This window comes from Penaeus chinensis, chromosome 7, assembly GCF_019202785.1.
Source record: "Penaeus chinensis breed Huanghai No. 1 chromosome 7, ASM1920278v2, whole genome shotgun sequence".
NCBI lineage: Eukaryota > Metazoa > Arthropoda > Malacostraca > Decapoda > Penaeidae > Penaeus > Penaeus chinensis.
The window spans coordinates 41,507,386-41,526,860 of NC_061825.1; the positions used below are offsets into that span (position 1 = coordinate 41,507,386).

Consider the following 19,475-nt stretch of genomic DNA (forward strand, 5'->3'; position numbering starts at 1 on the left):
ATGCTAATAAGAATGAATAATATAACAAGCAATATGTGTAATTAATGTCTTGAACCTTTTACCTTCATTAAAATTACTGATACTTACACATCTTGCCTTGTGAAACTATTCAACCTCTTTCATATGATTTTTTAAGAAGTTGAGGGAATAGGAAAAATATTAATAAAGAATAAACACATACAGCATGTTAGAAAAGCGACTATTAACTAAGAAACTTAATCAGAAATCAAAGTTCTACAGTACCATACTCAATAATGTTAACTGAAAATCATAAAAAAACTATGCATTTTTATTGAACAACTTTACATAATACACTCACAGGAATCTACGTCATACACAGCAGGTATTCATTTAAAAAAAAGGAAATACTTCTATAAACTACAGGTAAGCAGGAAGTCCATCTACTGAAAGAATTAGAAGTGTGTGTATCTGCCAGTAACAAATTATTAGTTCTCCAAATTGCTTTTAATAATATTTTCATATATTGAAATGTAAACAGTGAATACATTTAATGAAGTCTCTCAACTTAATATAGCTCATGGAATATACATATAAAATATATATATATATATATATATATATATATATATATATATATATATATATCAAAACTTAAAATGACAACATGCATTTTCCTTATATACAGAAATAACCAATAAACAGGAGACACAGGGATAATTAAATATAGTTCTCTTTTCCTGTATTTAATAAATAAAATTTCATTTATATGTAGTCATTATTATATGTTTTGCAGATAAAGGTATAATCATACACTTACTAGCAAATAATAAAAAAATATATAGATATATACTCCATTACCCCTTGTACATAGTACAAAACAAAACACTATGCAAGACAGATCTGGTGTGAAACCCTTAAAATTGCTGAAATGCCATGCAAAAAATACAGTTCTACTAAATTTTGCTTAAGACAAATATCAGATCAAAATTACTTACAAGGTCCTTAAGTTTAATTTGGAAGTTCTATGCATAATTTCCATGGTGCAAATATTATAAAAATGACTCTCAAGGAAACTGATGACTAAGTTATATATTTTCTGTTTTACCTAGAAGGATTCTAGAAAGTGAAACATCTAAAAAATGGCTATATTTTATCACATCTTTTTTTTTTTTTTTTATATTTCTTTCACAAATTAATTTCATGAACGCTCTCATACTCTTTAATATGTGTTGTTTATCTCAACATCTCGCACATTTTCTGGAAAAGCTCTTGAAGAGGTATAGTCCTATTTTAAGAGTCGTATGGCGATCCCTCTGCTAGAAGTTGTCCAACAACTAGAATAGCAAAGGAAGCTGCCATATTAATTACAGGCACTGTCGATCAAAAGAAACTGCAGAGGGATGTGACTGATGAAATAACAGATTAAAGAAGGGGACAGAGAAGACAAAAACAAATGAAGGATAATAAAGTTACATCACATTCATCTATTATGATCTAGTTTTGATTTGCATGCTTATTGTCATCCTCGTGTTTTACAAGTTCTAAATTCTTCTTTTCTTTACGGTTTGGAAGCCCATTCGTTTTTGCTTAGGAAACTACGATTCTTCGATTAGGGTGTCACTGCAACAATGATTCAAAGGATCTAAGAAACATATTGGAAGGAAAAGACTAAGAAGACGCTATGGACTGCAGAGAGATAAAATTCAGTCCTTTATTTCACTAACAGTGGTTTTCAGTATTCTAAGAAGATTAAAGGTTTTGCATCTCCATTTAAGGATGCAACTCTTAAATTAGGTGGAAGTCCTTTATGAAGATATACTAGGTATCAGAAAATTTAAACATGGAAAACATTATTTCACATTATGTATTCAGGAAGACATCATCATCAGCAAAATAATGTTAAGAATTGCTTTCTTTGGAAGACATATTTTGCACATAATTAGTTAAAAATGATAAGCAACAAATATCCAGCATTAAAACCTCAATCAAGCATTACTTGAGATGTCACTGTGTTCCTATCATTTGAAAAGCACTTTGTACTTAACCTATAATGAAAATGGATTACATCTATAAAATAATGCTTTTAGCACATTATTCCAAATGAGACCAATGCCCATTGCAACAATCGAAGTACAATAATTATTCACTTTTATCTAAGGCCAACAGGTTTAGTAAGCCTTGGAGTGGCAGAGGAATCTGTTGGCCTGGCAAGTGACGTCAGCACAACCTGCATCTGAGAGAGCTTCTGCTGCACAGAAAGTGGCAACTTATCATTGCTTGAGTATGTGGCTGAGACTCCAGATGTGTCAGTGAAGACCACCTTTGGTGAGTTGCTGCTGACCTGCAGCTGTGTTCCATCAAGGTACTCCACTGATATCTGTCCCTCCTCATCCTGAAATGTGGAATTTTAATTATATCTAATCCTGTCTATATGCTATAAAATTATATAGTAAAATTATCATTAAAAAAAAGTATTACCAAGTTCTATTTCCAAAAATTACAGAAATTATATTTCTTATTTTTATAGAAATCCATTAGAATTTAAAATTATTTTGAAGTACTGTCTGACTTAGAGAACCAAAAGGCATGAATGAGGATGAACAGATGATTAATTTTCATATTATAATTATACATATTTCTAAACTTTAACTTCAGAACTAGCATGAAATGAAAGCTGATAAAAATTATTATTCTTGTATCATGCCATACAATAAAGTACACTCATCAGAAAATTCACCATCATCACGAGCTGATACCTTACATAAGTTCCAAATACTCGTGACTTACCTGTGATGCCCAACCAACGTTGTGAACATAGACTCGAGAGACAGAATGTTTTGAGGAGCCCATTGTTCCTCTGAAGTCATTTCGAGGGATGTGGGGATTCAGTGGTGCGCGCAGTCGAGGGATGGAGTTTCCTCCTACCTGAACACTTGCAACAGAGCCCTCAAATGACCCAAGCTTTTAGATGGGGACAAAAAGAAGTTGTCAGTTTTATACCATAGACAAATAATATTTATCAAAAATATAAGAGAAGATATATCCATTTGCATATTATGGTTCTATTATTACTAAATGTCTGCCTAGTATAATAAATCTGACTATCTTCAAATCAAATAACACTAACAATAAAATGAGACAATGACATTAATCTACCTGTGCTGCAACGTTTCTTGGTAATTTGTACGACTGTACAGACACTGGTGAAAGGTTTTCTTTATCTTCTCGTGGGCTAGAAGAACTACGAGCACTGCTTGGAGGAGTTGCTGACGCTGATGCAGGTTTACGTCCTACAATGATTGGAAAGCAACTCAGACCAGTCTTTTCAACAACCTCTGACAGAACTCTTTCCAAATACAGGCAGTGTTCATGGATCTGATAGGAGACAAAAGGAGTAAAATTAGATTGATATATCCTTTTGAAGCTCAGAAGCAACAGAAGTCAAAGTCATCAAATACATTATTCATCCAGGAACATGTATATACATGTCTTCTGCTTTTCTGTAGGAAATTATATATCACCACATATAAAAACATATGTATCATATGCCAACAAGCATGTTTATACAATCAGCATCTCTACTGTTCAATATCCACAGGTTATTCATATAAATAAATACCTGTTTGAAATGCAGGTAAATTGGTTGAAGCTGCTCTGGTAAGTTATGGTGTCCAGATGGCTGTGATATATTGTGTACTACACCAGTAGTTTCTGTTAATGTCACATTCTTCCCACTCTTTGTGATTTTTGTACCTGTTGGAAAGAAAAGGTAAATGCCACATAGTACTGAATGGGTTAATGCTACCCATCTAATATACTATTATATATACGTGAACTGATGGAAATGAATCTCAAGATATCCCTGCATTCTCTATTCAGTTGCTCTTCCACAGCTAATCCTTTGAAAGTAATAGCTCAATGTATGTATTTATCTAATCTTAAAAAAAAAAAAGAGCAAAGTCCTTTTAGACAAACAGAAGTTGCCTCACTTTACTTCCCAAAAATGATAAGCCCCACTCAAGCACCTTCATCCTTCAATATAATTATATATTTCTTTTCTTCTTCATCCTCTTCTCTTCTTTTTGAAAGGGGGGGGGGGGGTAAAATTATTAATCTTTCATCTTATTGGGTAACTTTGGAGCAATGATTGTGCAGTGCCATAGAAGTGCCATTAAATTTCAAGAGGTGGTAAAAGTGAAAAGGGTGCATCATACTATACTTTTTTTTTTTTTTTGGGGGGGGGGAAGAAAAAGGGGAGAAAAAAATATATATATATATATATACAATATATATAATATATATATATATATATATAATATATATATATATATATATATATACATATATATGCAATATATATATATATATATATATATATATATATATATATATATATAATATACAAATAAATAAATAAATAAATAAATAAATATATAATATATATATATATATATATATATATATATATATATATATGTATATATATATATATATATATATATATATATATATATATGTATATATATATATATGCACATCTGCATACACATATACATATATATATATACACATAATTTTATATATTCACACCTATCTCAATATACTGAATATGACAAATAAATGCTTACAAATTATCCACAAAACTGACCAGTGAAAAAATTAACCTGGGGAGTATCAACTCTAAACTTTTAAATGGGGGAAAAAAAACAAAACAAAGAGGTGTCTTGAGAAGCAGGAACTGAATAATTCAAATAATTACTAAAAGACATATTATGCAGATCCAGTTTATAAAACAGAATTTAAATCACAATGCAGGTTTCTAGCACTTTCACAAGACTGGATTTCTTTTTTTGTGTCACATTTCATCGCAGAATGTTCTAGACTCTCCCACATTACATCCTGATGTAAACTAGGAACTATCTGTTTCTACTGCAATTTGTAATATAACCAAGAATTGGTGCTATGACATCACAAGTTTTTAACAGACATGGACAGCATTCTGATTTCCAGTTAGATTATCACATAATACATAAGCATCTAATTACTTTCATCTCGTCTCTACAATCATTGCCAGAGTGGAAAATATATGCAGAAAAAGTATTAACATCTCTGAAATGCTTGTATTACTATTGCCATTCCTCTGTCAGAGACCAAAGTGCTGCACTGCATTTCACAAAGTGCCAAATTCCACTTTTTTCAAGACGTGTGCTTAAGAAACAAAAAAAATGCTTCAGAAACTAACTCTAACAAGGCTTTTAAAGTTTTTCATTATAATGACATATAAAACTATAATTTAATTACACATAAAAGCTGATTAATGAGTAGTGGAGTCTGGAAAACATGCAAATACATACCATGATAGAAGACAGCTTCACAGTCAGGATCAGGCGAGTTCTCCATCAACAAACATTTGGCCTGTTCACTGTAGTAGGTAATCTTAGGAGTCTTTGCCTTCACTACCTTCACAAATCTGTAAAGTAAAATTTCTGTTAAAGATAATGCATTCACCCATGCAAAGACAATTAAACCTAATGACAGCAAGAAACATTTTTTGCTATTTGGCCTACATACCTTGCAGCATAAACATATTTCTTCCAATGTTTAGCCGGGAGATTTTCATAGCCATAAATGGAATCTGCTCCTTCAGTCGGCAATGGTGGAGGTACATTTCCAGGCTGTGACCCTGAACCTCCATTTGGTTGGTAAAGAACAATCTGCAAAGAGAATAAATGTCACTAAAAAAAGGCTTGAGTGAAAAAGTGGGCATGTTAATATCTATATCTATCTATCTGTCTATTTATCAATCTATTTATTTATCTGTCTGACCACCTATAAAAATCTCCTTATTGGCAAAATTCTTGCCTAAACACAAATGAATGAAAATCATGACACCTCTTACCCTCATTCCATCTGGTGATATCCTGCAGACATCAGCAACAACTTCTTGTCCTTTCATATTTCGAAGGAATTCTAAACATATTTCACCGTTCTCCAATATATTTAGAAAGGCATTCTTAGTGCGCTGACGGATAGGCTTGAGCCTTCTTGAGGAAAGAGGTGAAACTTGCTGCTTGAGAGTCTGGCAGTTTAAATCTGGTTTCCTCTTTGTTGGAGTTACGGGATGCTGTTCATGCACTGTGCCACCATGGCCTGGTCTTGCATCTTCACTATCTTTCTGAGATGGAACTGAATTCTTAAAAGGAGCGAGGTCACCCAGGATATTCATATCGCGATGAGATGACGACCCCTCAGCCCTGACTTGTCGTTCATGTCCTGTGTGCTGATGTTGACTCGGAGCATGGACTCTGTCACTGGCACATCTGTCATTTTCACATCTACTAGTGTATCTATTTCTTTCATAATTAGATACATTCTTTTCTGAATCATTACGTCCTTTCTGCTTACACCAGGATCTATGTTGTGAACTCTCACAACATGGGTGAGTGTTCTGCTTGTGCAGTTCCTCATCCCTTCTCCTGTTAGTTTTATCACTGTGATAATGCTGATGTCTCTCTCTAGATCTATTCCTTTGGTATTCATCATCTCGGGTTCTTTCACTATACCTATCTTTGGATGATTCTCTATGTCTATGACCAGAATGTTCTCTATGGGGCCTTTCTTCAGGTCTTTCTGAAGACCGTCCATAATGGTAATGCTCTTTCCTTTCCTCTGAATGGTTAGCATCCCTGTTGCCCTTCTGAGGATAATCTTGGCTGTAGCTTCTCTGTTTCGACCTGCTATGTGGATGACTTCCTCTCTCCTTTGCTTCATCAGTGTCACTGTGAATTCTGTAATTATCTGATACTTCTCTGTGGGCATTACCATAGTGCTCACGGGACCTCTCCCTCCTGCTTGGACTTCTACCTGCAGAATGATAGTTTTGACTTCTGCTTGCACTGTGATCCCTGGCCCTGCTGCTTCTCTTTTCACCTGAATGGTAATGATAAGCTTCATCACTCATGTGTGAGGAGGAATATTGAGAGGAGTCAGATTTATCATCACTATGAGATGACTGCTTCTGGCTATACATCAGTTGGTGCTTCTGCCTCTCCTCTGAAACATCTCGTTCTCGTCTAATCAGAGGAGGCATTGGCATATTAGAATGACTGAAATCTCCTCTTTGGAGTGAAGGTAATGGGGTGAATTTTCTTTTCAGGGTATCTATCACCCCAGCATTTGGTGGAAGTAGGTCTTTTGGGCTGAAAAGAAGAAAAATCAAAATAAAAAATAGATATACATACTGCATACCTTACAAATCCATGCATGGTCCACAATATCATGGCATTTCATGATCCATGATATATAACAATTTCTTGAAATCCATTAACAAAACAATATGCATAAACATTAAACTTACTTGGACTTCATTCGAATTGGAGGAGATGGAGGGTGTCTGAGGTAAGGCATCCTATGAGGTTGCCCTCCTTGTCTGTTCTCTGACCCACTTGACTCTGTATCTGACAAATCACTCTCAGATATGGTGGTCAAAGGGGGTCTTGTGTGCTGTGTGGTGGCCACAGTAGTCATGGTGTACAGCCCACTGTCTGATGTTCTTGAGATGTCAGTTTTGCCTCCAACTGCCATGAAGGGATGGTGGGGAATAGCTAGAAGCTTGATCCTCTCTCTTGGGTTCTTCTTGAGACACTCCGAAATAAGAGAACGGGCATTTGCTGACACATAACTTGGGATCTGTAAATATTACCAAAGTTAAAATCAAATACAATTGCTGGAATTCTAACAAGATGCTTCTTTCTCTTCACATAAACAAGAACAAAATCTGTGAAACAGTACAACATATCATGAAGACGAAAAAGGAGAAGAAAAACAAAATGAAGGAGAAGAAGAAAAATATATATCCAGAAAATCCATGGAACATTCCTCTCCTAGATACCTTGTAATCACCAATCACCACACGCGTGAATATTGATTCCTTCACTCCCTCCCCGTCAAAGGGTGGATGTCCCACAAGCATTATAAACAGCATACACCCTAGGCTCCACACATCAGATTCAAGACCATGGGAGCTGCGGGTGGCTACTTCAGGACTGTTGGGAGAAAGCTGTAGTTTAAAGTCTGAAGATGTTCATGAATTAATAATAGTTAACAGGCTTTTTGTATATCAATGAGTACCATCATACCTAGAACATCCTTTTATTTGAAAAAGTAAATGTAAACTATATACTTCCCTTTTTTTTCATTATGGACTTTCTAACAATTAACTTTATTTACAACATTAAATTTTTATCCAATTGTCCCTAAATTGCTGTTATGCTTTCTTTTGGTCAATATGAAGCGTAAATAAAAATCAAACAATTATAATCATCATAATAGTAACAAATATAATCTAAAAGTGTATATATATTGATAACAATTACAGTTACAATACTAGTATGATAACAGTAATTCATTAATATAGTAATTAAAATACCTTATGTAGTTGGGTGTTCCACACATTGTCATGTGTCGGTCATCTGGGCGGCGCAACTGAGTCGCAAGTCCAAAATCAGCAATTTTAACCTTACCATTATTGTCAAGTAAAAGATTTGATAATGTAAGATCTCTGTGCATGATAGACTGGGAATGAAGGTACAGCATCCCTGCCACCACCTGACTGAGATATTCACGAGCTGGTGAGGGGAAAAAAATCATAATTACATGTAGGAGTGCAAGAAGAAAGCAGATAATTGTAGATCTATGAAAATCTATAATGTCAATATATCATTTGATGAAGAAATAACAGACTATTATGGCCAGATTCAATGCCATATCCAAGTTCACTTAAGACAAATACAAAATATTATTGCTGCACACATTAGCAAATGTTTATATGGAATATTACCGGTATTCATCATAGCTTAAATAACAGTTCTAAAGTTCTATATGATCACAAGTTCACTTTATGTAAAAAAAATAACCCAATACTTTCAACAACCAAACATAAGATTGGGACAAGAAATCATAATCACCTTCATCTTCATTTAAAACTCTTCTTAGACTTTTGATATGCTTCTGAACCTCGCCTCTTGAGCACAGTTCTAGCACAAGATAAACAAAGCTCTGGTCCTCAAAGAATGCATATAGCTTTAGTATTGCAGGATGATTCAGCTTTGAATGGATCGTCACCTCCTGTCGGACGCGATTTATGAGTCCTCCAGCTGCTATTTCACTCTTGTTGATCTGGAATGGAAACATGATTTTCAAAAGATGTTGTTTGTTTTTCTCTCTCAATGTTTCTCTGTAATTGGAGTAATCATGAGAGAGTAAAATATTAGTGAACAAAGAGAGAAGTGAAGCAATATGAAATGAAAAATAAGAGACAAAAATGAGGAAAACACAAAAAATAGAACTAAGGAAAAGAACAGCATGGAAATATATATTTGATTTATTTTTCTGACAAATAAAAATTAATTTGTGCTACTGAACCTTTTTAATAGCCACATCCCTTCCTGTGTTTCTGCATCGTGCTCTGTACACTGTGGCAAAGCCACCTCTTCCTAACTGCTCTCCTATATCATACTCCTGTGAAAAGAAAAACATTTCAGCATAAGCACAAGATATATATATATATATATATATATATATATATATATATATATATATATATATATATATATAAAGTCATAAATTATTATATACTGTTCTTGTAAAGAGTCTATACACATACATGTGCAAAGGTTAATAAACCTCTACCATGTACATTCTGGAAAGAGATAGCTTGTAGATCTGCCTGGCAATTTATCGTCAAATATTTAACTAGTCTAACTACCTTGCCAGAATGTATGGTGAAGGTTTACTGTTCTTTGCCAGACCAATGACTACTTGCAGACCATAAGGATTCCTCAATAATGCTCCACCAATGGGTTGGACTCAAGACAACTGTGTTCTATCTAAATTCACATACACCACTTCAGATCTGTGATGAGTGTCAAGAATTCACAACAGCCTCCAAGCTTTCAGTGCTTTGGCAAAGGACAACAAAGCTCTACCAAATATATATATATACATATATATATATATATATATATATATATATAAATATAAATATATATATATATATATATATATATATATATAATGGCAAGGCAGGCACTTGCACTGTTCTGTACCCGACAATTAATCACTATTGGTGGGCTAAATCCTCAATATTCCTAAAATATGAAGGCTGTGGCAGATGCACAAGATGAGGCATGTAAGTGGTGGACATGTAAGTATATTGTAAAAGTGAAAAACCCACTGCTTATTAATTACAGTTAGACATTATATCTCCTTAAGAAAGTAAAGCAGATGTTTAGATGGCTATTTTGAATCTTCCTTTAATTCCCATGATTAGTGCAGTGTCAATGGTTATAAGCACAGATAACCATGCACAGTTTTATTTTGGCAAGAATTTATCATCAACTATGGAACCAGTCTAAGCTCTATCCTGCCAGAATATACTTGGTAGATGCTTGTTGGTCTTTGCCAGATTGCACATTTGGGTACTTTTTCGCAGATGACAACATGGTCTTCAAGAGGATTAAAAAGGAAGCTGATTGCAGAAGCCTACAAATGGATCTTGACAAGATGGACATGTGGACTAGCAGATGCCTACTAACATTACACCCTGATAAATGTCACTATTTGTGGATTGGAAACAGCAACCTCATATGACAAGAGCTTGAACACAGTAACAATAAAAGGGCATAATCATACACAAGAAGCTAAATTTCTCAAATCACATTTCTGAAAAAGTAAACAAGGCAAATTCACTGGTAGGGATAATAATTGTTCAAAACATTCAACAGAAAATCATCTAAATTTTGTAACCAAGTATGGTCACCCTTGAAAATGGAAGACAAAGGGCCTTGTAAAATGTTCAGTGCAAGGCTACAAAGATGGCACCTGGGCTGCGAAACCTATCATACAAACCGCAGCTGACAGAGTTGGAATTGCCAACTCTTGCTTATCGAAGGGCAAGAGGAGATTTGATAAAAACGTTTAAAATTATCAAAGGTTACTATTATGAGGAACTAGGCCATGATATGTTTCAGAGAAGTGAAGATACAATAACAAGGGGACACAACTACAAGCTTTTCCAGAAATATTCTAGACTTGAAATTCATCAAAATCCTTTTCTCTTTCATGCGGTTCCTGTGTGGAATGCTCTGCACCCAAAAGTGGTGAAGGCAAACTCTATCAACACCAAGCAGAGATTGGATAGAAGTCGGGTGAATTATTGGATATTGAACTTAATATAATTACACTTCTACCCTTCCAGCCTCTCAAAGTTAGCAATGTAGTGTAATTATGAATCAAGAGCTGGAAGTACAGGCTACATATTGTCCGAAGCCTCAACCCGTAGTTAACTATGTCTAATTATGTACAACTAATACAGAGACCGCAATGACTGTACTCTATGCCACTACCAAGTAGGACTTTAATTGTAAGTCTTCTGTCATTTATGACAGAAAGTTTCCAGAAGTTTAGACAAAGCACAGCAAATTGTGAGAAAAAGAAACAATTCTGAACACACTGTAAGACTCTTCTGCATATTTAACAAAAACAATGCTACTTGGGTAAGACTGAATAAAATATATCATAATGTCGCATGGAGTGGGACTTACATTCACAAAATCTACTCATATTGATTTGATAAAATATTGTTTACGTAAAATCAATACTCAGTTCGTGTTTTCGTCATAAAAAAAATAAACTCAACCATCTCCTAAATTTGCAAAATTATGCGTAATGATCAATATCATACTTCTCCTTATTTAGTCACTATATGGTCCTAATCAACATAATTTAGTCAAAGGCATTACCGTTGAGGTGAGCAACAAGTTGTTCCCAATTTAAAGATCTCGTAAATTAAAGGGAACAAAACCATCCCAAAAGCCATCGATACGGAGTTCTTTTACTATTCCATTCATTTTCTTTATTTCGTCTCTATTACTCCTTTCCTCTGCTAGAACAAAAACCTGAAATGTCGTATTACCTGTATGGTGCCTCCAATCTCGTTCTTTTTGTTCATTTTTGTTCACCTGTTGCATGGTAATCGTTAATTTCGATTTTCTCTAAATTACACATTTCCTCTCGCCATGTTTATCTTTTCGTATTTCCCACCAGCGATGAATGCGAGCTCGTGATTGGTCGAGGGCCGGAGCGCTCAGCCAATCAGAATATTGGGTGAATTTAAATGCTTTTCCTCTTATTGCTCAATGTGAGTTTTCTGGTTATTTAGGTCAATAAAATCATTACTAAATTTAAGATATTCCTATTTTCATGGATTCGGGCGATTTTCCTATTTATTTGAGATCGCCAAAATACTATCCGTTTTTAAATGTTTCTGTTCCCATTGGCTGGCTGCGCGAGTGTGCTGGTGATTTCGGCCAATCACAGGCGAGGTAACTGATCAATGGTAGGTGTCTTGTAGACTCGTTTCACCAGAGAGTCTACACTACGATAGTTTGTGGAAAATAATATCGTGGACTTTTAAATTCATTTTTTGATTTGAGAGTATGCAACGTCATTCGTCATTTCTTAATATAACTATAGTTTTCTGCGAGTGGGAGGGAGTTAAATGGGTGGTGGGCGAGGTAACCTATAAAAGCAACCTGTATTGACACCCACATTTGCAGGATTTTGGGCCTCATGATACGCATGTATGGATGATAAACTCGTAATTTTACTGTTTAATTACATTTTCTTTAATATTCGGAGTTAAATTTTCTGGTGACGGTACGATAGGTGTTGATGTATTTTCTATTGTAAATATACAGGGTAAAACACACGCACACACACACACACACACACACACACACACACACACACACACACACACACACACACACACACACACACACACACACACACACACACACACACACACACTCACACACACACACACACACACACATTAAAACAAACAGACAAACTCGTAACCTATACACGCACACAAATATATTGGTATATATATGTATGTATTTATCATCACCACCATCATCGTGTGTGTGTGTGTGTGTGTGTGTGTGTGTGTGTATGAATGAGATTTCCGTGCTTTCCTTGCTTTCTCTCTGGCGGTATTATTTGTTCATTGATCTTTTCTCTCTTGTTCAACACGCACATTTGTGTTCACGCACGAGTGTGTCTGTGCTATTGAGTTGAAAAAAAATATAATGTTCAGCAACTGTGCCTTTTCGCATATAAACCTATTCTTTGCCGGAAATAAAGTGAAAAGAATGAACAGAGATAAAGACAAGGAGAGATTGATAAACGAACAAAGATTGGATTATGAAACAGGGGAAGAAGGAAAAGCTGATTTTGTGAGATTCGTTTAAAAAAAAATAAAGTTATAAATAGAGGGAAACTGTACAATACTTAAAGTTGACGACCGCAGCGGACAAAAACAAACAAACAAACAAACAAACATTTCAAGACGAGAAAAACAGGAAGAGGAAATTTGATAAAACGACAGAGAAAGTAGAAAGTGAACAAGTGGATGATGGTAGAAGGTGAAAGACATTAAACAACGATAATTTGAGTTTTTTTTCCCCTTATTTATAGGAATGTTTCAAGCTGTATATTAGACATTCCACTTTCTAGATTAATGGATATTACATTACCAAAAGAAAAATAAATATGAAGTCGAATTTTTTCCGTGTTTGCAGAAGGGCCTTTAAATACATAAGTTTTCGAGGTGGGAGAGAGTTCTGTATAGCCCCCCCCCCCTCTCTTAGCTATTACCTCTGTTCTTGAGCTTTAAAATAATTCTTTGTTGATTTCTTTTGCTGAATTGGACGCAAGGAAGGCCAGCTTTGGCTAGAAACTTGGTCTATTTGTATTGCTTCTAAATTGTATACATAGCGTATTTTAACAATACTCAGTTGCTAGTTCGTAGTGTTTGAGACTGTGTGATCTTACACACACACACACACACACACACACACACACACACACAAGAATATAAACTTGTATCAATGATTAACATTCATATTTAATAACAGATGGTACATGAGACCCCTGTCCTACCCTTACGACACCATCCTACTTGACCTTATTTGACACGTGACACCATTGGCAAAAATAACTCGCATGACACTATTTTTTTTTTATATATACATCGGTATGTGTAAGAAAACCATCTCATTCATTCTTAATCTAAGCAATTACATACGAAGGGGAATACTGCATGATGTGTGTACATGACAAAAAACCCAGCTGTTGATCCCTGACCCCGTAGACATGTCTGAGGAGGAGAGGTGAGGGTGATGGCCTCTGAATTAAGGCTTTCTTCACTTCTTCCTTTCTCTTTCAGTAAGCCCTCTCTTAATATTCATTTAAATTGATCCTTGTTATAGCCACAGAGGGTGTTCATTGACACGTGTCTTGGGTGAGCGATGAGTGTGACAGTGTGAGGTAGGGGACATTTATGTGTACCGAGTAAGATACAGGGATAAAAGGGTCTGAGATATCTTTTATCTGCACTTGTGAAGCGATAAGGATTACACAGTACTATTACGTGAATGAGATAGGTGTATTCCGATGATTAACGTAACGCTCTTTAAGCCGACGTATAATTGTTGTGACAATTTTGAAGTATTCACGTTTTGGCATCATTATTGCGTTCAGAACTGCCAGAAGCAGTTTGGCGCCGTTTTGATATTTATAACTAAAAGCGGCACTTTTTGGTATACAATCTTATATGTAAAGGGCAATCTAAGTCCAAAAGTACCGCCCGTACTTTCGAACTCTGCCTGTGTCCTTTAAACCAATACATCCTGTTACACAAACTCCTCGTGATACATTTCCCATGACCTTTCTCCAGAAAAATAACCTCGCCTTCATTTCAGCCTCAAAAAAAAAAAAAAAAAAGGGTTAAACTGCGAGCGAGGGGGCGTCGCGGGCCATCAGCGACCGAGGATGACTCTCCATGAACCGTAATCCCTTCGCCTCATTTGGAAGTCGAAGATGGTCCGCCAATCGCATGCCATTCGCGGCCTTCTGGACGGACGCGCTAGAGTGCAGATTAGTTTCGTGTGGGGCCATTGAGCGATGCCACCAACGCGTAGGAATATGCTTATGTGACTTATTGATTCATTTGTGTGTCTCCGTGGATCAATGCATTCGTTCTTGCGGCAGTATATACTGTGTCTATACTCTGCAAGAAGTCAGTTGTATGTATGTTCGTATGTATCTTCCCCTCCCTCCCCCCCCTTTCTCGCTCTTTCTTTGCATATGATGTATATGTATGTGCTATACGAGTATATAAACATGTATTTATATATTTGTATATGTGTATATGTGTGTGTGTTTGTATGTATGAAGGCATTCATCCATGCATACATGTATGGATGTATATAAACATACATACATCCACACACACACACACACACACACACACACACACACACACACACACACACACACACACATATAAATATTTACATATATACCCACTTCTGTCGGACAGATACCATGAGGAAAGGCAGAACGTGACACGGAAGAGAAGAGAAACACAATAGCTTCCGTTTTATAAACGAAAACACGCCTTCACGAGCCGGAACTGGCGGTCAGTCTCCTCCTTCTTGCAATAGTTTTTATGGTGACATATGGTGGCAGCGGAGAGGAGGATGAGCTCGGGGGAACGCATGCTTGGTTGTGATGATGGTGAGGACTGTGGTGATTGGTTAGTTGGTGGTGATGGTGAGGACTGTAGTGGTTAAGTAGTAACTGATGATGGTGGTGAGTATTGTGATAATTGAGTAGAAGGAATTATGGTGATCAGGGTTATGGTAAAACTGCGGGGGTGATAGTGACTGCTGTGATGTTATAGGAGTGGTATTCATAATGTTGAGAATGTTGATAGTGTTGACTAAAACACCACAAAATGTATTGAGATATGAGTATTATACAAAATTATCCAATGAGAAATATAGAAATCAAGCCAGCGGCCATTGAATATATGATAATCACCTTTTGACCGGCCACCATTAATACGAAATATCCCAGCATACACAGATATCACCAAGAGGAAATACCCACCATGATATACTACAGTGTGAAAACCAACATGATATTGTTATGGCCCAGCTGACTTTGCCCTGACATTAAACTGAGACGGTGCTATTACATTGTGGCGTAATGTGGCGTTGTGCATTGTCAATATTCGACTGTGTGTTTATTTTTTCTCTCTCTCGTGTATTCAGGGAACTGCTCGCTCATTATTTCCTCTGGCGTTTTTTGTATGTGTTTGTTTGTATTCTTTATCGTAATTATGATCATAAATCTGATTATTATAAAAAAAAAGATAATGGTAGCAATGGCATAATTAAAATGATAATAGTAATAAAGATGATGATAATTGTCATAATAGTAATCATGATCATAATGATAATGATGATTATTATTAATAGTAATAGTGTTAGTAGTACCAGTAGTAACGGCGATAACATATATTTATAATGATAATGACGGTAATTATATAAATATCATAATTTTAATTACTATCATCTTTGTTACAAGTAGTTGTAATTATTATAATCTCTCCTGTTATTTTGTCTGGTTTTGGGAGGCATGAGTCTGCAAAACCAAGATCCTGCAAGTCCACGAGATGACGTCAGCCTTCTCATAAGACGCAAAGGTAATATTACAATTGTAAGGAACAATGTTTACCACGTGCTCGGGAAAAAAAAACAAAGATTTGTTACCGGTATTGTGGTATCAATAGACCAGTAACGTAATACCACTTGCAATGCACGCAGTTTTAAATTTATTAAGATTATTATTTTTTAATTGCTGTTAATGCGTGATCAATGTTACATGGTAAAAATAGCAGTCATGTTCAGACGTTTGCTTTTATTACTATATCAAACTTTTCCTTTTTGTTTGTCCGAGTCTAGGTATAGATTAATATATAAACTTTTAAAGTGGAATTTTATCAAATGTTGTACCGGTACATGTAATATTTCCCTTATCTCATCTTTCTCTCCTCTTGCGTATACGGTAGATGAGAGAGAAATGTTTCCTTCCAGATGATTCTGAATTAATCTAGGTGAGTTCGGGAGAGTTCGCGTAGCATAGACCAATATCGATTCGCTTTATCGTCTCATACCTCCACCTTCATATAGAGAATGAATATATATCCATGTGAAATGCCATTATTGCATAAAAGAGAAATCTTCAAGCCGAGAGATAAATTCCAAATGTAAAAAAAAACGAGCAAGAATTCAAAAAAAAAATATTGTAAAGGGGTGAGAGCTAGCGCGTGAGCCTAACAAAACCCACATTGCATTTTATCTCCGGATCAAAAAATAGAAATAATAAAGCTAGAATAGACTTAGATAAATTATAGAATAGAAAGATGTCACAGGAATTGTAAAAAGGTATAGACTAGAGGGGAGAGCTAGCGTGTGAGCCTAACCGGCCTCGTGCTCTAGAATTTTCGTCAGTGTGTCATTGGCAGTGGCACGGGATAGTTATTGAGACTCGTCCAACGCGGTCTCCTTCACTCCCACCTCGGCGGAAGAAGTGGTAAAAGCAGCCACTGAGACTTCTGACTGGTGATTTACACTCTTACTAAGCAACAATGTCGGTGATTGGAATCGATTTCGGGAACGACGGGTGTTATATTGCCGTAGCGAGACAGGGCGGCATCGAGACCATCACGAATGACTATAGTTTACGCTCCACACCGTGAGTATTTTCTCCCTCGGTTGAGTCCAGGCTGTAGTTCGGTAGTATATGTAAGTTTTATGTGCGAAATAAAGTGCTCGCGTGGTGTATATTCACCACAAGAGAGCGGGATTAGGGCGATTGCGTGTATTTTTTTTCTCCTTTTATCTCCGCCATGCCATCCCGTGTCAGGTCCTGAGGCATTACGTAATAACCAATGCCACATGGTGCCCTCCCTGTGCCCGCCGTCATTCGCATGTCACGTCCGGCCTATGACATGACTGGGTTTCCCTCTCGTGCACTTGGGTTGTGTATTTTCCCGCAATTCTCTCGGGGAAAGCTAAATTTGGAAGTACAAGAAGCAAAGGTTGGCCATATGATTTTCTTCTAGAAGTCTCGCCTTTTTACCGCGATGGATTGAAAGGAAAGCGTGAAATCATCGAGGAATTGATTGAGTTCGGTCTTAATGGGAATGGGGAAGACGGGCTTTAAGAGGGGAATGGAAGAAAGACGGGGGAAAGGAGGGAAAGCACGAAATAAAATAGGGTTTCATGTGGAGGGTTATTGATTCTCGTAAGTTCTCCCTCTCTCAGAATCCAGGACCTGACAAGCACTTTTTTGCCTTTGCCTTGTTGTTTGATGTTGCATGGGTGATTGATTTGTAGACTAATTAGCAGAGTAGACATTTCCAGTCATAAAGGTGTAAATTTCACCCCCTTTGCAAAGGTGGTAGTAGGTCTAGGAGTTGATTGTTGAGTTTGTTATGGTCTTGGTAAGGTAATCAGGCATAAGGCTAAGAGTTGACTTTGATCTGTATTTCCTGCATAACTTATCAGTGAAAGAAGACAGGGCTTGGAGCGTTTTGTGCGGTTCCTCACAAAGCAAACTTTTGTAGGAATGTTTTCTGGACTAAGTAAGCTGTATGAGTCGTATTGGTGTTTATTGATGAATTCGGTTCTTGATAGCTTTGGTAATTTCACATAATGGGTAAAAGATCACAACAGGACTGCACCCATCAGCCTCTTTAAGCCCCCGGCGTGAATGTGTGAACACAGACCCCCCCGAAGATTGTCATTTCTCCCATTTCGGTATTTTCCTTTTGTATACTTTGACCACATAATGTTTGCAGTTCCTAAGGGTAAATATTGGTTCATGTTTACAAGATCTTTGAAGGGAGATGCAGCTTCCTAGAAATTGTATAGGATATCATAGGATATTTAGTTTGTGTGATTTAAGCATGATTTGTTGTTATTGGCACAGTTTCGAAACTGGCCTTTGGTATAATTTTCCTGGTACTTCATGCCCTCCCCAGCTCTCAGGGCTAATATGGGCACTATAGTTTGCTTCAGTTCATTAAAGCTATGGGGGGGTTTGTAAAGGTAAGAGCATCATTGGTAATCAAATGAGTTGCAATTTTAGACAATCTACCACAAATCAGTTTGTTTTGTGATCTTCATATGGAATATGGGATATATAATTTATATTTTTTTTTTCTTCTTTCATTTGGTTTTAAATTTACCCATTGTATAAGGTAACCTGCAGGAAATTGATAAGTAGTAAATTTCAAAGGACTTTTTCATTCATGGCATAGACATTACGTAGGTGATTATTTGATTTATAGTAAAGAAGGGAAGTATCATGGCACCCCCCCTTTTTTTTGTATTTTGTAACTTTCCTCCTTAACATGGATACCATGTCTTGATAGACGACGTGCAATGTATTGTTGGATTACACAGGCTTTATCAGTTAGGTGTATCATTGTTGGAATGATTGTTTGGAATAGATGTTGAAGAAAAGACTTCATTACATCTTGCAATACTTACAATGTTGCTATGAAATAATTTAATAAACTGTTATTGGGAAGT

General features: G+C 36.0%; 2 protein-coding genes across 2 annotated transcripts in view; one reads left to right on the plus strand and one right to left on the minus strand.

Annotated features, from left to right (window-relative positions):
• Nucleotides 1-274: 274 nt before the first annotated feature.
• Nucleotides 275-12,068, minus strand: LOC125027416 (serine/threonine-protein kinase PLK4-like). The gene is made up of 13 exons (XM_047616492.1): nucleotides 11,936-12,068; nucleotides 9,385-9,480; nucleotides 8,928-9,138; nucleotides 8,390-8,588; nucleotides 7,853-8,006; nucleotides 7,319-7,650; nucleotides 5,861-7,160; nucleotides 5,533-5,675; nucleotides 5,316-5,431; nucleotides 3,581-3,714; nucleotides 3,118-3,336; nucleotides 2,749-2,922; nucleotides 275-2,353 (listed from the first exon to the last, which is right to left on the minus strand). Exons 1-13 carry the CDS (start codon nucleotides 11,969-11,971, stop codon nucleotides 2,111-2,113), a joined length of 3,357 nt encoding a protein of 1,118 aa, XP_047472448.1. The 5' UTR covers nucleotides 11,972-12,068; the 3' UTR covers nucleotides 275-2,110.
• A 5,307-nt stretch (nucleotides 12,069-17,375) lies between these two features.
• The window catches only part of LOC125027101 (heat shock 70 kDa protein 4-like), a 29,684-nt gene continuing 27,584 nt past the window's right edge, over nucleotides 17,376-19,475 (plus strand). Inside the window, exon 1 of the mRNA XM_047615917.1 lies at nucleotides 17,376-17,631. Within this exon, the coding sequence (XP_047471873.1) occupies nucleotides 17,525-17,631 (107 nt within the window). The 5' untranslated portion in view covers nucleotides 17,376-17,524. The remainder of the gene's footprint in view (nucleotides 17,632-19,475) is intronic.